General features: G+C 36.3%; 1 protein-coding gene and 1 long non-coding RNA gene across 8 annotated transcripts in view; one reads left to right on the top strand and one right to left on the bottom strand.

The window, feature by feature from the left end:
* Positions 1 to 24022, bottom strand: part of LOC100646619 (tensin-1) — a 278855-nt gene that overhangs the window by 6618 nt on the left and 248215 nt on the right. For 6 of the 7 annotated variants that reach the window (XM_012308038.3, XM_012308039.3, XM_012308037.3 and 3 more), the window contains 2 exons: positions 3574 to 3720; positions 746 to 934 (listed from right to left, as the gene is read on the bottom strand). In XM_012308038.3, coding sequence (XP_012163428.1) covers positions 746 to 934; positions 3574 to 3720 — 336 coding nt within the window. The remainder of the gene's footprint in view (positions 1 to 745; positions 935 to 3573; positions 3721 to 24022) is intronic. The other variant, XM_048404896.1, reaches the window with a different exon arrangement.
* Positions 11011 to 13607, top strand: LOC125384854. Its single transcript, XR_007223667.1, has 2 exons — positions 11011 to 11692; positions 13085 to 13607. It is a non-coding gene; the product is annotated as an uncharacterized LOC125384854 (long non-coding RNA).

Consider the following 24022-nt stretch of genomic DNA (forward strand, 5'->3'; position numbering starts at 1 on the left):
AAACAACAACTTTCTAAATAGTTTGTTCTGAATTCTTCGTTTTATCGCGCTGTGAAAGGATCGAGAGTGATAACGATAACTTGCTGTTACACGATTTTTGTTCACAGAGAGCGGAGACAGGATTATATTCCTCGTAAAGAATCGTTTTTAATGTAAATAAAGTTACTTTACTTATGTTACACGGTACAATTTTTCAAGCGAAAGTTCGCCTTCAGGAAAGTCGATTTTGAAAATATATCGATCGTGCACTTAGCTTCCAAGTAATAATTTAATACACCACGATCCAGATAATTATCTACATGTCCCTTGGTTAAATCTTTTATTTTATCCAATATTTAACTTACTATACCGATAAGATAGTAGATTCTATAAAAAGGGACGTGTTTACTAAAACCTATCAAGTTGCAATGTAATTGAAAATTAAGCGTATGTATCATTATACACATATTCGCTATGAGTCAAAAAAGAATTATACCTTATTTTATAAAATGTTGTTCCTCGTCTTCGATTTACCTTTTTTCCGTGAAAAATCACTTCTTGTTAGACGATATAAAATTTTATTGTTATATAGCGAAAAACGTTCTATTTCCAGCAAATATGTCAGGTATTGGCCTGTACATGCTTATGGGCGGCAGCGTGAGTCTGACTCAAAATCCGTGGCGAATAGCGGCGTGAAATAACGTCGCGCGTTGAAAAACCCATTGAGCGAAAGTACTAGGGGAAGAGAATGAACGCGTGAGCTCACCTTCACGCTAGCGAGTCGCAGCGTGGGCGAGCCGGCGCTGCCGAGCTGTACGTTCATGTCCGCCGCAGACGAGCCGCTTCCAGTTCTGGACGTGGGCGACGTCCGACTTTTTAGCCACGAATTCGAAGACGAATTCCTGCAAACACCTCCCGCGCCGGCGATCGAGCTGTCGCCAGCCAGCGATTTGTTCTGCGACAAAAAGAAACTGATCGTTAAACTCCTAACGAACTTGCGATCGCTCGTATGCCTGGCATCTTTTTGCTATGGCAACACTTCGAGCCAGCGGCGTTAATGCTCGTCCAGAGACCGAACATAGTATGCAATAAATATCCTTCACGCTGCTATTTTACACTTAGCACGACTTAAACTCTGCAAGTACATTTAAGGCGAGCGAGAAGGTTTCAAGTTTTAGAAATATCAATTTTATCGGCCAGTTCTATCAATTCTATCCTATATATTTCTATTTTATTTTCTTCCTGAAAAATGCGAGTGCTCAAAATCGTTCGACGACTGATCTCGCCTCAAAGGATAAAGAACAGATTTATTTCGAATATATAAAAACAAAAATTCGATATGCCAATGGAAATGGTCACGCGACAGACGTCACATAATGCAAACGACAGTGATCACTTATAGTCGCACAATTTCTGAGTTTCTTGCTAGATCAAAGTAGCTGAATATTGAATATCGAAGCGATAGAAATTTTGTCGCGCAAATATTCTGACCGCTTAAACCGAAATATCGAACAAGCTATAAGTCACACGTTAAATATGCAAACCACTTAACATTTCGCATTTAACGTTTTCATCCGGCAAATATCGTGGAAATAGGTCTCACTAGAAAATCAGTAACCAAGAAGCTACAAGAAATAGAACGAAGGCAGTGGAATCGTGTCGAATGTTTAACCTGTCAGACAGTAAACGTCAGATATATAGCGGGCAGCTACGAAGTTTCACTTGCGAATTTTGATACGGGAATCGTGCAGGGGTCTCGAATTCGCCTGGTGACGTAACTTGAAAACTAATAAATAGTTTATCGATAGAATCTTACGATTCCCAGGACGATTGCGTAGGGAGAACCAGCGGACATACCGCGACGGACTGACCGTTTACTTGGAAACACGATGGAGCCGAGAGACTTGGGTCGAATTTATAATTAACGTGGCCTGTAAATGGGACACCTCTACTGGAGACTGATGCTCCCGTGAGACTACGTCAGATATCATTCTGACTGACTTTTTCTTACATTCGAAAGTACACGAGACGAAAATTATCTTGTTCGTAAATTTGATGAGCAATTTTCTTAATTTTTCGTACAGGCTCTTTAGTATTTTCAGAGGGAGGAGAGAGAGGTGCTGGTTTTAATGAAACTTTTAGGTAGCTTCATTGGCGACAAACTTTACGCAGCAGGTTCCTTCCTGTTTACTGTTACAAATTTACTTTAATGTAAAAGCGGAGATTCGTAAATTGCTGAGCTACTTGGTACTGAGCTTTTGGAAGTTATGTCGCTTTATTTACAGACGTTTTAAACGTATGTCACTGGGAAGACGATCTCTTTCCTTTCCTTTTTCGTTATTTGCTGCGGTTGTTGATAAAATTCGACAGAAAGTTAGTCAGCGTTAATCGAGTTTCTTCTCTGTAGAAATATTCGACAAGTAACATCTATCCACATCTTAACCAGTTTTTACACAAAATATGAAATATAAACTCTTATATTTTTAAAGTTTCTTTTTTAATAACGATTTTAAAATTTATGCGCCAACTGGCGAATTGAACATTTCAATTATACGCATTATACGTTTTAGATGATTCTATATCTCGATATTTATTTTTCCTGTTTGATGCTTTTAATCGTAAGAAAATATTATGTTTAAAATTCGAATTATGTTAATATCGTGATATTATATGTAATATTATGAAAATTTCAAATATTGAACAATATAATTTATATCTAAGTCACATAAAAAGACTCCAAATTTCAAAAATCAAGTAGCTGAAAAACGCTCAACTATTTGCATTTTTATGTATAGTAGTGACTTGTAATGGAACAAAAGTTTATTGCATTACTTAAAAGTTTCATTAACCCTCCAAACTTAATACCGTGTTCTAGCAACAATGTACTTTAGCAGACTATCGAACTAAACGATAAATATACATATTTTTATATTTATAACTGGGCCTAATTGTAATGTAGTAAATTAAATTAAACGTAGCGCGAAAAGTGTGTTCCTACTATTAGAGGTAATGGATAAAATAAAGTTCTTCTTCAAAATTTAAAGGTACAAGTGACAATCATCAAATTTGAGACCTTCTACTTGTTAGTTATTTTTAAGTATATTCGATCCCTGATAAATTGCTCCGTTTTTTCATTTTTCATTTTCATTTTCATTTTTACTTTCATTTACAGGATATGCCGGATCTTTACATTGTAAGAGAAACGATAACTTATTTGTTTCCTGTTGATAGTAATTTATCGCGTGTAGAAAATATTGTTTTATTATTATTATCACAGAGTTTTAAAATCACGACAAATTTGCAAATTTTTATGTACAGAAAAATTCATACTTATAGGCATTTATTAATAATGTAAACATTTTATATAAATATCGTATTCGTAATTTACATTAAAACTTCTTCCTTATTTTATTCCAAATTGACAACTTAATTCGCTGATTTTTATTGAGATCAACAAAGTCTTGCTGTTTCATAAAGAAAATATCAAGTACGCGTGTATATCGTCTGAGAATTTACAAGTCATACAATTTTCTCCGTTAAAATTAAGAGAAAGCGACATCATTGACACGGATGCGAGACAAAATATGTACATACCCACGAAGATCGATTCTCTTGTTTGTCCTTTCGGTAGGGTGGTGATGATTGCGGTGAGATCACATCTTGAAGGATCGGTTGGCGCTGAAGCTGCGCCACGTATGCCATACGAAAAGCATTGCCGACAATGGTGTTTAACTCCTCCGCCTGGAAGAAAACAGAAGAAGAAGTTTTATTCGATTGCCACGCTTTCATAAAAGTATAGTAATTGCCATTCATTTACGTGCAAACATTTTAAAACCCGTTTCAGACCAATTATATCGTGCTTGGACGCCAGATCGATTGACCTAAATTTAATCAACGAACTAATTTGTTATTGCATCAGAGAATTTCAATTAATTCGCTATTCATCTTTTTCTCCTCTATGTTTCCGTTTACATCAAAGACGAACTTCGAATCATCGATGGTCAATTAAAAGTGGGAATCGTAACTTTGCGTTTATCAAAGCGATCTTTTCTTTTTCATTTAATTCGTTTGAAAATAGCGTCGTTATAATTTTACTTTGGCTTTAGTTGCGAGTCGATGGCATTTTTAATCGATCTTTTTTCTTTTCGTAATAATTCGCAACTTATTATTTTGTGATCCAGCAAACCAACGATCACGTTCCACTGATAATATTTAAACTGCTTAATTTTAATTACTACTTAATTAATAATTTAAACTGCTTTCAAAGAGAGACTTAATTTCTTTTTAAATTATTTGTCAGATTATTTTATCAGAGATTTTCTATTGCAAATACTTTTGCGCATACAGATTCTATTTTCTTACTATGCCATGTTTAATACGTTAAACAATACGTATATCGCTCTTGAGCGATCTCGATCTCACGAAGGTCATGGTACAAGTGGTGAACTTTTTCACTCGTTGTCAATCTTCTTGCCTCACTGGGTGGCGTGACACCAGATCCTTTTAGACTCTACGCAACAACATCTGCGGCTCTTTACTTGCAATTAGAACCGCGCTAGTCCCTAAAGCCTCGTCTACACTAACAGAAATTATCTGCGTACATCGTGCGCCGACAGTCGTCAAAAAATGTACGTAGACTGTGTAAAATGGATGCATCATGCGATGTATAGCTCGGTCGACTAGTCGAGGATGTGTTGGAGATAGAACATTGTTGAAAGCTATCTGTGTAAGAAATGTGACCATCGCCAAGCGGATAGTCCATTTCGAGTACAGAGAGTATGTGCTTTAAATATTTTTTAAATTTTGATTTTTAAACAACAAAAACATACGTGCACTTCTGGAGTCGGACATCATATAAATACAAATAATTAATATTACAGCGATGAAACCATCTTTTACCATAAAATACTACACGCATGTTTGGCTGGTAATATTTAACAGAAATCCAGATTGTAATGATTTTATTTATGTTTTTCAACACTGCCAACAAATCTCTTTATTCGGTGCTAATAGTTTTCCAACACAGATACACAGGTAAATGACTTTTTATAAGAAATAGTGTGACATATTGTCATTAATGTATTAACAAACGTGTAGTTTCATCAAGAAAAATGTAGTTGTCTTGTGTTTGATTTTTGAACAATTCTTTACGACACATCCACGAAGCAATGGTACGTGAGCTTGCAGTGATTTCGACAAATCGTATGCATTTTCAAATTTTCTACTTTCGCTCTTCCTTGCCTGAAAAATAAAGAAAATACCGTGTCATCGAGTCTCTCCATCGCACGGTGGTATCGTTGCTTGCATCTTTCACGAGGTAAAAAACATATTCCATTTGCCCGTAGATGTTGTCTCTTGTTTTCCATGGGAATGGAAAACAACATGCTTGTTCGCGGACGTGCATTTTACGGGGCTTTTACCCGGACGAAGCGTGTCTGCCAATAATTGTTCGTCGGTGTGGATGTAGCTTTCGTTCACCAACTATCTTTGGATTGGAATTTTGTCTCTCGTTGTCGGCGAATTTTCCATGACAGACAGATGCTGATTAGCTGCGACACGTGTCCGTCGGACAATTGTCTGTCAGTGTGATCTTAGCTTTAGGGGTATCATCGGTCAAAGCCGCTATTGAGCCTAAATTTTGACGTGATGACATATTTATGCTTCCGGCTATCGGCAATATATTACTCTTGGAAATCGATCGACATCGCACGGGCAATCGATGCTAACAAATAAATTATTGAATTATTGAAAAGTATCTGACGCATGATTTATAATACACAGAACGACGTACATCGATTAGATCGTTACGGTATATCGAAATATCGTAGACCGACGATTGTTTAACAAGATAGTAAATCTTTCTTGTTCAGTGATCAATTGGTAGTAATTATTTATCGAACAACACATGCAAAATAAAATTAGTTGTACCTTACACGTGCATTTATATACTAAAAGACACGTGCGATTTGTATCGCTTTGAGCGCTTAGCCAAAAACTGTGAAATGGTTGCTGCTTATTGGAACTTAAATCGTATGGCATCCGGTCAATTAACACTAACCTTACCAGACCCGGTCAAACGATCGGTTTGCAAATTTAATAAAAAATTGTACGTTCATCTAACTTTATGTAAATTCCTATATTATTTGATTGATCAATTTCTCAATTTTCTTAAATATATTAATACATGGAAAGTCAATTTTTCCCTCTACTTTATTTTTACTTTGCCGAAACTGTTAATGGTAGCTACGCGCGGTGTATCTCTACCATACAAACTAACATTAACGTAACTTTGTCGTAAAACGTTTTACGAACGAATGTTCAGTCGTTCGTTATCGCCGTAAAATGGAATCGCGAAAATCCCACAGAACTACGCGCAAAAGTTCCGCATACAGTCAAAGAGGAGTCCGAAGACAACAGGAAGAATGTTGCTCGTCCTCTTCGAAATATATTACGCAAACTGAAACGTATATCATTCGCACGGTGCGAAGGACATTGGCGCATTGGCAGACGAGTTTACCGTTTCCCCATAAAGAGACCCGACTCTGTCCCGACTATTCGAAGCCCGTAAAACGAGCCGGCGGTGCGGCCTGCATCAATGCATGTGGTCGTTCGCGCGTCCCGACGAAATTTCCGATGACGATCACGAGCACAGGCACGGTGTTTCACGTGCTTAAGTGGCGTCCGTAGCGGCTCGGATACAACTAGGGGAAACTAGAAGAGGAAGAAACGGACGTGTAATGTGTAATCCATACGACAGGCCTGACGAGGACGCAAACCGGAAATGGGGTCGATACAGAAAATAAACTACACGGAGGAACTTTACATATGCCGACCGAATACCACGGCATGTACGAAGGACGCGCACAGAGGGACAAAGCGCGATGATAGAACGCTGGATGGTGCAAAAGAGAAAGATCAAGTGGGAAACTAGAATAGGAAGAGAGAAGAGTGGATGTACAGCGTGAAAAAGGAACAAGTAAGACAGACAGAAGAAAAAAAGAGAAAGAGGAAGAAGGATAAAGAGCGTGGAAAAGGGGGTGCGGGTAGGAAGGGAAGAAGAGCAGCAGGAAAAGGGTGAAAAAGAGAGTAAAATGAGGAACGAGGGAGATGATAGTGCTGCATCCGATACTATCCTGGAGGCTGTGGTCGACGTTTCCCTAAGCCGGATATTCGAAATGGGAACCGAATGCGAACATGGTGCTGGTGCGACGAGCGTATTCTTCGTGTCTGCGGCCGGAATACGGCGTGTTTCATATCCACGTTTTTCGGCGACGCCGCATCGGGAATCGACCGGCGCCGATCGTCCAAGCGAATTTTATTTCGTGCCGCGATGCCTGGCGACAGGCCGCGGGAAACAGGTGATCGCAGCTGAGAGTTGTTTCGCGCGGCCATTTAGTTCATCCTTCGTCGTCCGCTTTACGACGGAATTACGAATATTTATGACGAATTTTATAGCGAGCGAAATGCGGCCGCATGGTAAACGACTTTTTGTTCATAATAACGCATCGAAAATATCGACCAACGAACGGGGTTTTGCTAGGCGAAGTATTTCCTTTGTTATTTAATAATATTAGGTTGTCCGAAATGTTTCTTTCGTTTTATGAGGAAATAATAGACGCACAATGTCTTTTGTTTTATATTAGTTTATTGAATTATGCACGAACGTAATAATAGAAATAGAACGAAATGGATCATACCTAATTCAATAAAATAATATAAAACAGAAATTGTTGTTCATTTATTATCGCCTTATAAAACCAAAGAAACTTTTCCGACAATCTAATAGTATCTAAGCGCGTAGTCGCGTTTTCCTCGCATTTTAAGATCGGTTTGAAAGTGTTCGAGTATGGTGTCAGACGTACGCGATGCTTGTTTTAATTTTCCTTTCTACATTTATAGCCAACCGCTCTGTGATTTTCCGCATGAATCAACGTTTTTAGTAGAAACAAGTAGTTAATTCAAATGATGCAGTTTTTTTTTTTAAAGATTGTCTTCCATCGTATATGATCGAGGGTTAATTCGTTGAGAATCCTGGACGTTTTACTCACGGCAGTTACCGTGGTCGCGTCAATCTGTCGTTATCAATGTAGGAAATCATTCGGAAACGGATCAGCGTGATTACACAGGATTTCTTTCTACCCTACGTTTAAAATTTGATTTCGTCGGAAAATCTGCTCGTCCGAAGCACGTTCGCTCGTAAGAAGCGGAAATTTATTACGTATTAAGTAAGTGAGAATCGTTTAGAAGATACAAGAGGATATAACATATTTTTATAATGCGACTTGTAAATAATACGTATCGCTTGTTTAATAAATAAAGCTTATAATCGTGACTTTACCAGTAGAATGGTTAAGAGGTTTGGCAAACGCTTTAAATGCAGTGCCAGGGCACTCGCTCAGTCCTATAAGTGCAAATCATCAGTTAGTTACATACATATATTTATGGGCTACATTTATCACCTGATCCTTTTAGGACTACTCTGAAAGGATGAGAAATGGTGCTCTCCGAATGATTGAAATCCTCGCGTAATGTTCAAACCGAAACTCTCGAAAATAATTGCGAATTCTGCGTGAGAATCTAACGTTGATAACAATTATACGATATACGTACGACAATTATAAATAGTTTATGCGTAATATACATTTATTGCCATGCGAAAGGGTAGCAACATAGTATACGTCTACAAGTTTTGAACGAAAGATATCTTCCAATCTTTTATTTTTATTCGACCTCTGTAACATTTCCTAGACTATCTAATATAACGCGACATCGTATGTGTTGCCATAATTTATCTCCGCGTATGTGTATAGTTATATAACAATTTTGTTCGTTTCAGAAAGATCAAGTCCTTTGCAAATTAATGCTCAAATTAATGTTTTCAAAAAAAGAAACAAAAAAAAGAAAGAAGTGGTGGTAATGAATGAAACGATTCACTGAACTTGTTTCGTTTTTATTTTATTCTTCAACCCTTCTGTTAGCATAGGTTAACCAGAATTTTAACGAAGATCACGTAGATCAATCATGCGTGCTTGCGGGGTTTGATAACTGCGTCCGTAGTCCGTAGCGGCAGCGATCGGTTGTCAGTGGCCAGTGACTGCGAATTTGATCCCGTCTCTCGATGCACGTTATCCGATGCTTGGTACGCTTGGAATTCGCAAGAGAAATCAGTTTCAATCGGTACTGCTTCCAAGAGGTGAGAGGAGTTAGCTGTACATTTTGAGAAACGCGACTTGTCAGAAGGAAATAATCGAGTATGGTTCGAGCTATCGCGTCGCAGGAAATATCAGATCAGTTTACAAATAATTTATCGAAACACGTCAGAACGGTTTACGAGTAATATAATATTCCAATGATTTACAATAATTTCCATCGAAAATAGGAGAAAGAGTTTTTGGAGAACAGTGTGTATAAAATATCCCAAGAGATTGAATTAAAACTGAAATTGATATGTTTCTAACTTATAATATACTGTTTATAATTGTATGCTATAGTACTATATTAAAGTAGAAATTAATAAATGTATATTAACAAATTTTGTTGTAACCGTAACGTTATCTATCACATTTGGATGGTTACTTAAATTCCACTTATTTTCCATTTTCACTTTACGAAATATTTCCTTTGTTTCTCTCTTTATCAATTCACCGCTTAATCTCAGTTATTTAATATTATTATATGTATTAAATATTTTTGCATAATGTAGCGCATTAAATGATATTAAATGCAAATTAAAACGTTGAACCGCGTTCGAAGAATGTGCCCACGCTTGTAACTCGTAAAAATATTTGTCATTGAGTTGCATAATTTTACGAGAACCGGTACTGCATAGTAATTACTATTTTCCGAAAACAGTTAAGCGAGTTTTAACGTTACAGCTGAACGGATGGGAGCAGTAGCAGGGGTTGCAGGAACTAAAAGTACAAAGATCCTTTCCGGCTCTGAACTTGATAAAGTCATAGCGAATAAATTCGTTAACGAGATTTCTTACGAACTAGTTAGAAATTGCTGGCGAGTTTCAGTGGCGAAGTGTTGTTCTTCTCTATCGTTTCGAGAACCAGCGTATAGATGTCTTGTTTAACGATATCTTGTTAGGAGCGTCCAATAATCGAGTTTTGTTTTCCTACAACTTGTGCATTTATTCCTTCTTTTTGTTTCTTTCAGCGATTTGAACTATTGTACAATTGCGTTCAATTATAAGATTCGAGCAAGTAATTCCACGGCTATATCTCAACTTCAGTAACGAGTTTTGGCAAACGTATAATAATAAGCTCGTTTCACAATGCCATGTAAATTCACTTACAAATTCTTTGAAAAATTATTAAATCGCATAAATTATGCTTCAGATGACAGTGGACTTTATTGTCGTCGAACGTTACTGTTAGATATTTTATTCCGTAGCCTCTATTACCTTGTAAAATTGTATTTTTAATTAACATAACGAATATTTCTATCATACACATACATGTAATCTTAAATTAATTATTAAATTATGAAAAAGTATTTTAAACATTTGACGCGAAAAAACATTTCCCAATGGTTATAACAGCTTTCCAAAATGGATTTAGTTTAATATTTACTTAATACTTGAGCGCTACTTTATTTCCAGGTGATAGAACATCTGTTTCCTCTGTATCATGGGATCGCGTGAAACAGAAAATGTTATATCGTACGTACATTGGAATAATGTTATTCCTTGCGCGTTTCTATCGTTTAATTTTGGCGTCGCATGATCCGTACCTACGTGTCAAATGATTGTGTGGCTTCGGATTGACATATCGTAGATACCTATACAATGTCCAATGAAATCAAACCCATCGTAGTTCGCGCAATTCGCCTGCTATCGAGTGAATTTCCTATTAAAAATGCTTGCTTCGTATTTCTAGCTAATTTCCCTATATCGAAAAAATAGCAAAAGCCGTCGACGAAAGACTTTCCACGAACACAAAGTCGTCGTCTCGTGGCAACTTCTTCAAAGCAGTGCCATTCCTCTCTGTTCGAGATCAAAAGAGGCACGAATGCGTCGGTTACAAACGCTAGAAAACTCTCGTCTGGTTCGAGACCGATCTTCGTTCAACAAATAGACGATAAATCTGACAAAAGATTTATCCAAAACTGTAGGGCGGACGAGAGGAGAAAAGAAAAGGGATTCGCAAAAATGCGGGCGAGGGTGGATCGCGCACAATATATCCGGTGTGGAGTCGGCCGCGTGACGGTTAAGACGAATGTAAAAAGTAAGTAGAAGGGTGGTATGTTCTCATTGCTGTTCGCACAATGCGTCGTCTTTTAGGTGGCTTTCGTGGCGCGCACCGTCAACGTGGCGCATTAATACGCACCACCGTGGCTTTTATGAGCTTTGGAAAAGAGAGCGATAGCCTGTCTGCCTCTCTATCTGCCATTTCACCCTGTTTTCACCGCCGGGTACACCGGGTATCTCGGCGGTGCCTCGGCGATGCGTGTTTGCCTCGATGCCTGGCAGCGGGCCGTGACGTCGTCGTCGTCATCCATTCGCAATCAAAGTTGCGTCGACCGTGGTGCCGTATCATTCTGAACGACGACGTACACCACAAGCCGAGCGAGCATTCACGTGCGGACTGTACGACGATCCCACACGATGTTGGCGGCACGCGTAGCGACGCGCTAGCTGTCAGCGTATGCGTGGCCAGGACCTTTCTAAACGCAGATACGAGCCGCTGGTCTAGCCAAGGGTTGCGACGTGAGTGCTTATTACACATTCAAGGCTTGCATTTGCACTGTGGCCTGCTGGAAAGCTGCACGCCATTTCCCTTCCCTTCTCACCCCTTCTCATTCCTAGCCCTCCACCATTGCCTTCCACCCCCTCTGTCGTTCCGCCTGGTCACTCTTCTTCCTTCTATTTCTCCTCGTTCGTGTAAGGGCGTTTCGTTATATACGACATACCACGGCCATTGCCGAGGATCCGACAAAAAGATGTACCGCCGCGCCGCGCTCACCGAGATTCCTCTTTTCCTCGACATTTTCATTTCGTTTTGTTGCTTCCAGCCAGCCATCCTTTTTTCCCCTCTCTTTGCCCACCGTTTCTGATGCTCCACGAGTTAAAGTTAACGTTACCGAAAATCTTTAACTCCACGCGATTCAGACAAATTGCCCGGCATCTGATTGCGGTTGGCTATTCGGATATCGTGGCACGACGCGAGTGGTCACGTGTATATGTGTTTGTGTCGAAGCGCGGGTACTTGGCCACGTTTCCGCTCGTAACCTTTTGCTAACTTTTTAGTAAAATTACGTAGAGCTTAGCGATACGGGTATATAGAGCGATGAAAATAACGTTATTAAATTGTTAAATAGATAGTCATCGTTTCGTAATGGAGATTATAAATTTAAATTATTTACGCATTTAAAGATCTGCTAATAGCATATTAATAATACATTCACTGTTATTTCATTGTTCATCTGTACAGCTTATATATCGCTATCAATTAATTAAAACATCGATATCGATCAGCGACGATAATTTCTCTGTCCGTTTAGAAGCTTTTTTATCTAATCGATATTTAAACAATTAAACGATCTATAGACACAGAATTTTGCAAGTAACCAAACGTTGATTCTATCGTTGTCATAATACTCTAGGATGCTATAGCTGCAATAACATTGAGAAATAAATTCATCATTGGTCTCTTTATTTGCTGATTTACACTTCAATTACATCTCGTTATTATGTTTTTAGATCAAGTTGTGCCAGTAAAGCTCGAAGTAATTTCTCGAAATTAATTAAATTATTAGCGATAGAAATATGTATAGCGAATACTGATTAGTAGTAATTATTATATAAATATTGTATAAATAAATAATTGGTGTATAAATTACTAAACTTGATATTCATTAAAAGATTGACAGGTATAAATTGATTTTATACAATGAGTTTCAGAGATAGTTGTATCGGTTTCTCTACCTATTTGCAAATTCGTACGTTTAATGGTTCATCGTGACATACAGTTCTATACGATTCGCATAAAAAGCATCGATTTTACGATACTGCAATACGAGGAAATGCAATGATAGTTTTTTCTATATCTTCAGAAAAATATTTCAACCAAACAGCTACGAAATAAAAATTTGTTTCCAGGATACATCCGTAGGTATAGGATGGCAAGAACAGACGTCTGTGCTGATAAAGAGAAAAAATATAAAATTTAGAAAACTTCAATGAGAAGAAGAAATCATGTTCGTATAACAGATGGTTTCAAAGACAAAATTTAATGTATATTTCGGAGCAAAATAAATTCGACAAAATATATTATATGCATATAAAGATCACAAGAAGACACGTGAGTCTACTTCTGTTGGTTCTTTTAATTTTCACATCACTCTGTAGCTAAAGGGAAATATTAAAAAGATACCTAAACATGTTAGGTAAGAGTACGTGAGAAATTACACGTCAAACATAATTAACAAATCTGTGAATTTTGAAAACCGTATAGCGATTGATATTTCTGCAAAATAGGTATGCATACTAAATATATTAACTATTACTATGAAAAATAAAATATAAACTATGCAGAATACAAAAGATGTTTCAAATATTATTGTTTCAAATGTTATTAAGATCGACAAAGGCCACCCAAATAAAAAGAATATTAAGATATTTATCTAAGAGGTGTGAAAAATTCTGTTCCTTCCCCTTACCGATTGCCTAAAACAATGTATTTTATCGCACATCGAATGAGTAGTACTGAATACTTAAAATGACTAGTACAAGATACTTAAATACTTAAATAGTCCCTTCCTAGTACTTAATTAAAAAGAAAAGAAAACTAGGCGTCTACGATTCTTTATCCCGTATAAAATTCCTACATCGAATCGATCATTTCGCGCATGAAATTCGGGAAGCGGAGCCAATAAAAATTAAACAACGATGTTCGCGGTACCGCATCCCTCGATAATTGAAATATAATTGCGCAAAGGCAATTCTCATCAAGAAAGATCGCAATTTCGCCTCTGGCCGAAAATTACACCGGAATTATACGCGCTGATAGATATAATTTTTGTTTCATTTAAATCCCAAAACACCAAAAAAATGTGCCTAGAAAAATTGGCACGGACAGAGCTGACAATTCGATTGCCGATCGGAAAAGAATAAAAAAAAAAAAAAAGAGGTAGGAATCGCACCCGTTATATTTGCTGCGAATTGGTTTCTACCCTGCGACCCAATTGCGAATCATCCGTCCGAATAATTTTATGATTTTCAGGCTTGTAGTCGTGGCGGATGCTCGCGCCAGCTTCGAAATATTTCAATTACGGGGCGAGCAGCGCTATAATTGCTGTCGGGCTACGCCATCTCATAAGTTGTTTGCGCTCACAACCCCCACAGCTCGCAATGTGCATCTCGAAATAGCAAAGAACGTGTTGTACATTGTTGACCGCACGCATTCACCGCGTAGGCAGACGCGAAAGAAAACGCGATAAACCTGCGAGATACCGTGGAATGGACGAATCCTTTTCAATTTGAATATCTTGTGTGTACATATAAATGTTTGTTTTCAATGTGGATGATTTCGTAATGGCACGACTAGCGACGACACGTGTCTCGGGATTACGTAACGGCAAGATACGGTTCTTCTCATCTTAGCTGCTTTCCTTCCGAGTGGAAGATTATTAGCATACTGGGAAAGTTAATTTGTTGTTGATAACGAGCCAAACCTTTTCTACTGGTATTACCATGACCAGGAGCTCGTAGAAGCTACTGACCGTATGCTACCGGTTAAAACACGTGAGTACTTTGTTTCTGATAATAACTCGATGTGTGATATGTTATTTTTAATATGCGAGGACGCGGGCGTAAAACGACTACAATCATCGCTGTATAAGCGACGATATTAACTGCATAAGCTAAAAGACTTTGTTATTATTACTAACATATGGAAAACAGACGTGGGTGTATTTATAAAAAAATTTCGTTTAATATGTAATGTAGCTTTTTGTAATTAAAATTTTAATTAATTGTATAATAACGTAATAAATGTAATTTTGTGATTTGTCTTTGAAATTAATTAAATTTTTTGTAAATTAACGAAATTACAAATATGGGAATATTCAGAATAATTTTACACTTTATTGGCTCCATCGTAAAGCGTTCTGATACGATAAAGTTGAAGGACTCGTAATAAAAATAAGCCTTGTATTTTATGTCCGCCTTTTTCGATATATTTAATATTTAATATTTAGCCTGGAATAATCATTTGAACCCTTTTTATCTATCGTCGTGGTTTCAAATGGAGACTGTTCAACTCCGTAATCGCGAACCTTACATCTCATTGAGTTCTTGCAAACGTTTAAATTTGAAATACCTTCGTGGACCATTATACGCGCGTCCATACGTAGGAAATTTAGATCTCGATAATATAACGACCGTATATGACGCGAAAGAGCAAAACAGGGAGAAGAATTTCGCGCATCCATCTCGGTCATTCTTCTTTCGAGCATATCTGCGTGTAGAACAAACACAATGGGCTCGTCACGCGTCTAGCCAGCGCCGCAGCAGAGGCGCAAGCTTCGTCACAGTGAAAGTTTAATCGTGGTTGCGCGTTCTACGGGCAAAAATAAATATTGCCATACGGGAGAGCTAGTGGCTCGTAAAGAACGTCCCCTGTATTTTGTATTCACCCAGGAGATGCTTCTCCGGTACCGGTCGTGATTCTCATCACGAGTGGTTAACTACATTGTCACCGTGTAGATACAGACGCTTTAGCTTTTTTGCGATAATGCCGGCAGCTTGTTCTCCCATGGGGACAAACTCGTGGTAAGACATTACGCTACGCTCCAACCGTCCTTTTCCTTCCTCTTATATCTGTATACATATATCTACATACTTTGCTTTTCTATGTGTCAGTACGTCCTACGCGATTTTCTGACTCTCTGTGTTCCCGAAACATGTCATGTCAGCCTACTCTTGGCGCATCTATTGCTGCGCGAAGAATCCGGATATTCCGTGTGATAAATTGAAGTATCAAACGACCGACCATTCGCACGGCACTTATTCGCGGCTTAAAATTCTTTTCCAACGTTTAAGCATACGTCTTGCGGTTAATAGGCCGTTACACGAGCTCTACGTAATTTTAGCAGAATTTTCCTATCGATACTTCAATTTTTATCGGCTTGCGTAGTAAGTTGGTTCGCGCTTCCTTAATCGTCGTAAAAGGCAAACGTCTTTTAGAGATGCGATTGGGTTTATTTAGTTTTCCGGATATCATCGAAGCTTATCGTAACGCAGGCTCCTATGGTGTATAGTATATAGTAGAATCTTGTTGTAGATGGAACCATATATCGTGATTGATCTATAATTTTGTCAAATTTGAGTGTACCGTAAAAAAATCCACCTCAAAGGGGAAAATCCAATTTTCTAAATTTGTTGTCAGATTTTATGCAGATATTCTGCACAGGTTTGACTATGATAACACGCATGTAACAACGTCTCAGAAAATATTCCTTGTACTCCTTCTGCTTAGTCTTAATCTTATCCAATTTTCCTGTGCCACAGCGACTACGATAATCTCGTTTTAATTGACTAAGAAAAACCGGATCGATACATTCTGTACACACTGTATATACATTTAACAAGCTTCTAAATCGAAATAAGAATACGTACATATTAAGAAGAAGGATAAATAAAATGAAACAATGAAAACGAACGAAGTAAACGAAGGTACAACGTGGAAAGTGTATAGAATTAAGTCATCGTTGATTCTCGTTCATTGTAATCGGAATGCAGGTGGCAGCGACGTATTATCGAGAATTCCTTGAGCGAAGCATTAATCAGTAAATGCATGGTGCAATTAGCGAGCTGGTACGTAACCATCGAGGAGAGAGTATCGCCATGGGAAAGCTATATATCGCCAACTACCAGCGTGGGAATAAATCCAGGTCAATTTATCCTGTTGAATCTCCTTCGATTAGCCCAGATCGTGATAGTTAGCTGGCTTCGAGTAAACGGCTTTGAAAGGTCAGCTATCCAAGCTCGAATTATTCCGGGAATAATGGAGGAGGAAAAGAAGGAGCTTTCGGGATCGAAGATCGATGCTCCGCGGCAGGGCGTAAGGTCGCGTCATCGAGAAAAATTTATCCTCGTTGTAGGCGGTGCAAGACCGGCTATCCCGACCGACAAACGAAAATACGATCCTGAGATTCCCGCCCAGTGGAAGGACAGACTCTGCTCCGAATTTAAGCGCGATGAAATCATCGTTCTCTTTATTTTGCTCCTCCTTCTTCTACACATTGACTACGACGAACCACTGGCTCTCTAACTAAACGTTCGTACAATTAGATCCGGGTTTCTTTCACTAATCGTTCACTCGACGTCAACCGTGCCATTGTTAGACTTTTTTTTTTACCGACAGCGACCGTGTGAATCTACGATCATCTCGACGGTATTTCTTTTCTTCAGTGAAATTTAGTCCCGATCCGATGGAAATAATGCGGGCTTTTAGAATCCAATGATGAATTTAAGGAGGTTGAGTCGTCTCGATACCGGGTGTCACACATCGCGATAAAAAGCTCAGTGTTCCGTGTAAGAAAATAGCGATGACCTTGAAATCTTTTCTATGCCTTCACCCACGCAAGAAACGTTCGCATCGTACTACGTTTCCCTTTGTAGCGTGCAAGTATAGCATATGACATTTTTCTCATATTATTACGAGTAAGGGAAATGTTCAAGATGAACACATTTATTTCCCTATTCTGTATATAGATGCGACAGAAAGGTTAATTTCATTATTTTATTCATAGGCGAAACTATCACTACTCTACTGTTGATTTTTATTATCTCCGACTTCATACGTAAGAATCTCTAAATACTTCGATAATACTTTGATCATTTTTTCAGGTTTATCTCATGTTCCTAATATAAATGTTTCAATAATTATGAAGGAGGGGGAGGCGGGAGTGTATATTTTAATTAACAATGCGAACACGCACTTCGCGTGGTGTACCAATGGCTCGTTTTATATCCCCTTCGTTTATCGAAGTTCCTAAGTTAAACTAGAGAGGTTTGCTGTAGACATGATAAACAGAAGTTTCGAAATTACGTAGAAAGTACATATATTTACATGATACAAACTTTGAAGAAACTTGAACGAGCTTCATAAATAAACTGAAACATCTTATAATCTTTATAAATTGGATATTCCTCAAATTTATTTGATATGTTATTTTAAAGCGGAGCTAAGAGAGTTACGGTGAACTTTCGTCCTCCTTTATAAATAATAATGTAACGAACTATGCAAGAATTTACCCTTTTTGACAGTAACACAACGAACATGAGTGAATCGAACACCACAAAAAAAGAAAAAAAGAAAAGCTGGATATCAAGCTCGTATTGCAAGTATTTTCACGAATATTAATCTATGTAGCACTTCAGCTTGATCTTGTTAAATCGTGTGGAACTTTCCAAGCTTTATAAAGTGTCTCGTTTAATTTGTACAACTTGTGTATGTACGTACAACTTCCTTTTAACAGTAACAAACAACGCGAGAGGAAAATGTTACTTACTTTGAAGTCTTAGGAGAAGCATAAATTTTGCATAGAAACATTTTGAAACGAGCGTAAAAGATATTTAAATTGTTCCTGTCTTAAAATGTCAAAAATATTGCAAATTTTGTTTTCTTCGTATTTATTATATTTACATTATCTTATAATATCTTTGTATTATTTTAATTGTACTATATCATATTTTATACTTTAATACAGTAGTAGTATTTGAGTTACTTATATCGAAGATGAATTCCTTTTTCCATACGAAGTAACTGCTCCTTTCCTAAGTCTGTCTGAAAATCTTGAACGTACAATTTACCACAAAGTATCTAGCAACGAAGAAGATTCTTTGGTGGCCTGAAGCGTTTTTTAACCGGTAAACCACGAAGGCAGGTGCGGGATACCTTGATTGATTTTCCTGGCAACCAAAGAGCTTTGCAATTTAGTCAATTCTCCAAAGATGTTTCGTGAGATGATAGATGTTGTTATCGTAGAAAGTACACCTGCCTAATCACGGTTTACATTTCATCCGAACGTCATTATGGGCCAGCTGACTTTTGAGTAATGAAATTGTAAAATCAAAAATTGAGGTTACACAGCTATTGTTTTGTATCAACGAAAATTCCTCTCGTACGTGTATGAAGTTGCGTTATAAATTAATTATACGCGTTAGGTTTGATGCGTAAGTTAAAAGGAATATTCTACTAATATCGCTACACAGAACAACAATAATAATAATAATTAAAAAAAATAGCATTTTATATGTTGTCGATTATTCCTAATCCTTAAAGTATAAATTTAGAGAATTGACTGATACTATGCCACTAAAATAAATATATTATGTTTCATTTAAAAACTTGATAGATAAAAAAAGATAGAACAATATAAATAATAAATAATAAAGCAACTCTAACACGGTTTTTTTTAAAAAGACTGAGAAAATTGCATTTCTCTGCAACGTAATCAGGAACGTGAAAAATAGAAAACAATATAATTAAAGTAAGTAATAAAGTAAAAATAGAATTTTTAAAGAACTGAGAAAATCGCATTATCTTTGCAATATAATCATGAACGTGAAAAATAAAAAACTTCTCCCCGCTATCCTCGTTACGTATTTCAAACAACACGTATTTACAGCCATTCCATTTACATACATATACGTAACACCTGCACGATGCATATGTATATACATTCTTATATAAGTGAAAGAAATTTGACGTTCGAGTTCGAAGAATAACTGGAAAAGAATGTGCAGGAAAATTCAATTGAAGATTCACGTATAATCGAGGAACTGCGGTAAATTGATACGCAATTTTAGGTGGACGTCTTAGGTGTAAAGAGGAAGAAACGAGGATCGAAGTGGACCGAAAGGACGGTAGGTTGCCGTGGCTTTGCCCTGGCCCCGGCGCGCGTGACGGGCCACATTCCACGCATTCCACGCGGTCACGGCCATATCTCCCATTCCTCTAGATTTCCCGTCCTGCCTGCAGCCCTACCATCGGTACCATCGCCACCACCGACACCATTCTCTTCGGCCAGCACCACCATTATATTTCCTTTTATATTCTTCCATTTTTCTAATCTATTCTTTTTTCCTATATCTATCGGACTGTACAGAAAGTTTGTAGTGTAATTTAGGAAAAATTTGAAGACTGTATCTTTAAAGAATCAACAGATTACGTAAAACTTTTTTAAATTACGTAAGCACTAAAACGAAGCACGATTACTGTAATTATTTTTGGATTATTTTATTTTGTAGTTGATTTGAAATCAATCTTGAAATGCATGTAACAGTTATGAACTTGATAAAAAATTAGTATAGTAATGAATAGTCCGTTTTAGATATATATAATTGCTAAAATATAGGACTATTGAATAATAGAACAATAGAACTATTGAATACAGAATATAAGAATATTGCTATTAAATAGGACTAAATATCGAGGCTCATCGAGTGTTCAAATAATTTTTTGATCTTTGTATAATTTACGAAAAGTGTTTTGTAATTATATGCTGTGTACATCTTTCGGATTTATTTCAAACTTTACCGATATATCCATGATAGTTGTCACATGTCGTATGTCGTACACAAATTTTTACGTGACGTACATAATACATTCAGGAGAGGTTTCTATAAGTGTTCGAATATTTTCACGAGTCAATGTATAGGTATCATACACGGTTTCATGAGTTATCGAATTTTCTGACTCAAAATTATCGTAATACACCGTAAGAATTATATCTTGTCTTATTAAATAATTAACTTCCCGTGGTATTTTCTTGAATATCACAATATTACTTAATTTTTGTTTATGTTAAATCAAATACGAAGAAGGTAATTAACAGTACTACGAGAAGAATCAAATTGTCAAAACATTCAGAACAAATGTAATCTAGCAATTAAAATCTGATCTTCTCATTAAAATCACTCGTTTCCCATTAAAAGATCCAAGTTCTTTTCTCGTGAAATAAAGGTTCACAAACTTTATATGTACATATATAATTGAAATATCTTTGTGTGTTCTAAGTTTTGTTGTGATCTCTCATTATAGTTGATTGACGTAGGATGTATGTATATGAATATACATGTAGCTATATGTGCTAATAAAAAAATTCGACATTTCCAGGAATATAAAGAATTTAAATTGCGTTTTTGTGTGACGATTATTCACACGAAGATCGATTTTGCAACTAAATTGCTTTTATCGGAGAATATCCTAATATGAGAAATAGAATGATGATATATGGCCTCGATAAGAGTCTTCCCGTAGTCAAACTGATCAACTCCACTTTTTGTACCTACGCTTCTCAGCTTCATTAATCAGTTTCATACGGAGAACTATTATTACCTGTATGATTAGTGTTCGACTGCTTAAAAAACAAATGACTTCTACAAATTTATTTATCACAAGGAGATGGCATAATCGTACATTCCAAGGTACGCCTTCAAAATAAATTAAAAAGTAACATCGCTACTCTTTTTCTACTTTTAGATTTTTTCACTCAATGAGCGTTTATTAATCTGAAATGTAGGTACCAGTATGGTTTAAACAAAAATGAATAATATTTTGATATAGAGATAAACGATGTTGTTCGTAATAATATAACAAAAGTTGGAGAACAAGAGTTTCAATTGGAATATATTGAGAATTGAATGATAAAACTGTCAATAATATTTGAAATTTTATCACTTTTATCACTTTTATTTCATTTTATAATTAATTGAATTTTTGGTGCATGTGAATATTCAATTTCGTACGTTTACCGATGGATTGTTTAGATTTTTTTAAATATTCAATGCTCTGGTACTGTCGCAATTTAATCATTAACCGCGTTTAAATAATAGAATAGAATTCCGATTATTCAAACTAATTCAGGTATACCTCACGAGATAATTTAGATAATCAAATTTCGCGGTTGATCGAGCAACCGCTTTCATTCCGCAGAATAGTGGTTATTGATCGCTGCACTAGATATTTATTAACACTATGAAATTTGATTCGGTAGAATCATGCGTGCAAACTCAAACTGTGCCATATGTCTCTAGAAGAATTTTTAATCGTAACAGCAGATTAAACGCTGGAATTTTATGTCGTTCTAAAGACAGAATTAACGAATAAATAAACATTTGACAGTAAAAAAATTATACTAGCAAATTATAGTAACAATGCACAAATCATTGATCATTAGAAAGAAATATTGATAACATAATATTGATAGGAAATTTGATAAAAATTTTAAGTTTCAGTTTGAAAAATATCAGATCAAAGACATGTAATTTTTATATTTAACTGCACGAGCTATAGTATTTTATTCATTCAATACTTGTTATGTTGTTTGTGGATTCAATATTTATATAATACGAATATATGAAATTTTCCAAAGTAACGGATCAAATTTTTCCGAACTCTTTTTTAAATAACTATTCGTTACAGTGACTTCACCAACAGCGTCTCATTTTCGTTTGACATGTTGAAATTAAATCGAAAACGTACACGCCTGACCATACACACACGTACGTGTGCTACTGTTTCCTGCTTGTGACACACATAGCGACTCCGTTCATCGAACGTTTGTTTATTCAATTTTATAGCAATCTCGCTTGCACATTACGCTGTTCTCGTTATTCTATTTTAACTGCATGTCAAAATAACTTTGGTGAAAGTTGATTGACGAAAACAAAGCTGGTTTTACATTTTTTATATCGTTCCGAAAATTTTTTTGCGCATGTGATACATTCCATTTTAATGGAAACGTCAATCAATTAGGATTTAATATTTTATTATTTTAATTGTTATTTGAAAATGTAGATTTAATAATTTCATATCTATTGGCGGACATATCTGTAGCCAGAAGGTGTTTTTCATTGGAAAAAGATCTAATTGCTTTTGAAACGTAAAATTCTCGAAATTTTTAATGCGGAGAAAAAAATATATAAATAGAAAATATAGAAAATATAAAAATAAAAAGTTTCACGTTTTTCCAATATGAACAAAATGCGTTTCCTCTACTATTATACATATTATATTATGCAAGCCCGTTAAGAATGTACCCATACATCGATATTTTAATTCGATAAATAATTTCGATTTTATCTGCATGATACAAAATATGTATATAGTATTGTGACAAAATTTAGACGTTCGGCGCTAAGTATGTTTTGTCGATTATAATCGAAATATTCGTAAATGTTCGTGATTATGATTTATTCAGGCAAGACTTGTCCCTTCGTGTACTGGGACATTGTTTGACTACCTGTCGATTACTTTATTTGACTTGACATGAAACTGATGGAGATTTCGGAGAGATGTCGATAGAGACATAAACTATGCACTGAGGTACACGCGCGGGCATAACGGAGATTAACCTGCCACGTTAAACGTTTACTAATAGTTAATCAACAGACAAGATTGCGACCATTGCCTATATATTGTAAATTTTACATCACGATAGTCGAATAATTCATATTCCAAAATAATATGCATTTACATAATATTATAGCGCGACATATTTTTTCAAAAATAGATGCCGATTGTAATACAAATTTCTATTTTGAATTACAAATTTCGTTCAATTTTTATCGTGTTATATATAACTTAAATTTAAAATTATATTTGAAAAATATTAATTTCCCTGTACTATACATACCTATACACGTTACTTATTACGTATCGTAGAACAACAAGTTTGATCAATAACGAGGTGTTGGTAATTAAGAATATTTTTATAAAGCACATCGATAATTAGAGGAAACGAATGCAAATTGCAAACAAAGACGACCTCGATTTCAGCGTTGATTAATTATGAACAAGAGCCAAAGGTCTTCATTTTCATTCACGAGTGTTCAGTTTAGCTGAATAATTTCTAGCATATATGGAAAATAGTCGGTATCTATATACATCGGTAAAAGAGAAATTTGCACGCTCATAAGAAATTCATATTAAACGATGTGTCTCTCGTCAAACCATCCAATTTCTGCTTGAAACGTTTTATTTATCTATCACTAACAATTTCGATTTATTTAGGATACTTTGTATTA

This window comes from Bombus terrestris, chromosome 4 (genome assembly GCF_910591885.1).
Source record: "Bombus terrestris chromosome 4, iyBomTerr1.2, whole genome shotgun sequence".
Lineage (NCBI taxonomy): Eukaryota > Metazoa > Arthropoda > Insecta > Hymenoptera > Apidae > Bombus > Bombus terrestris.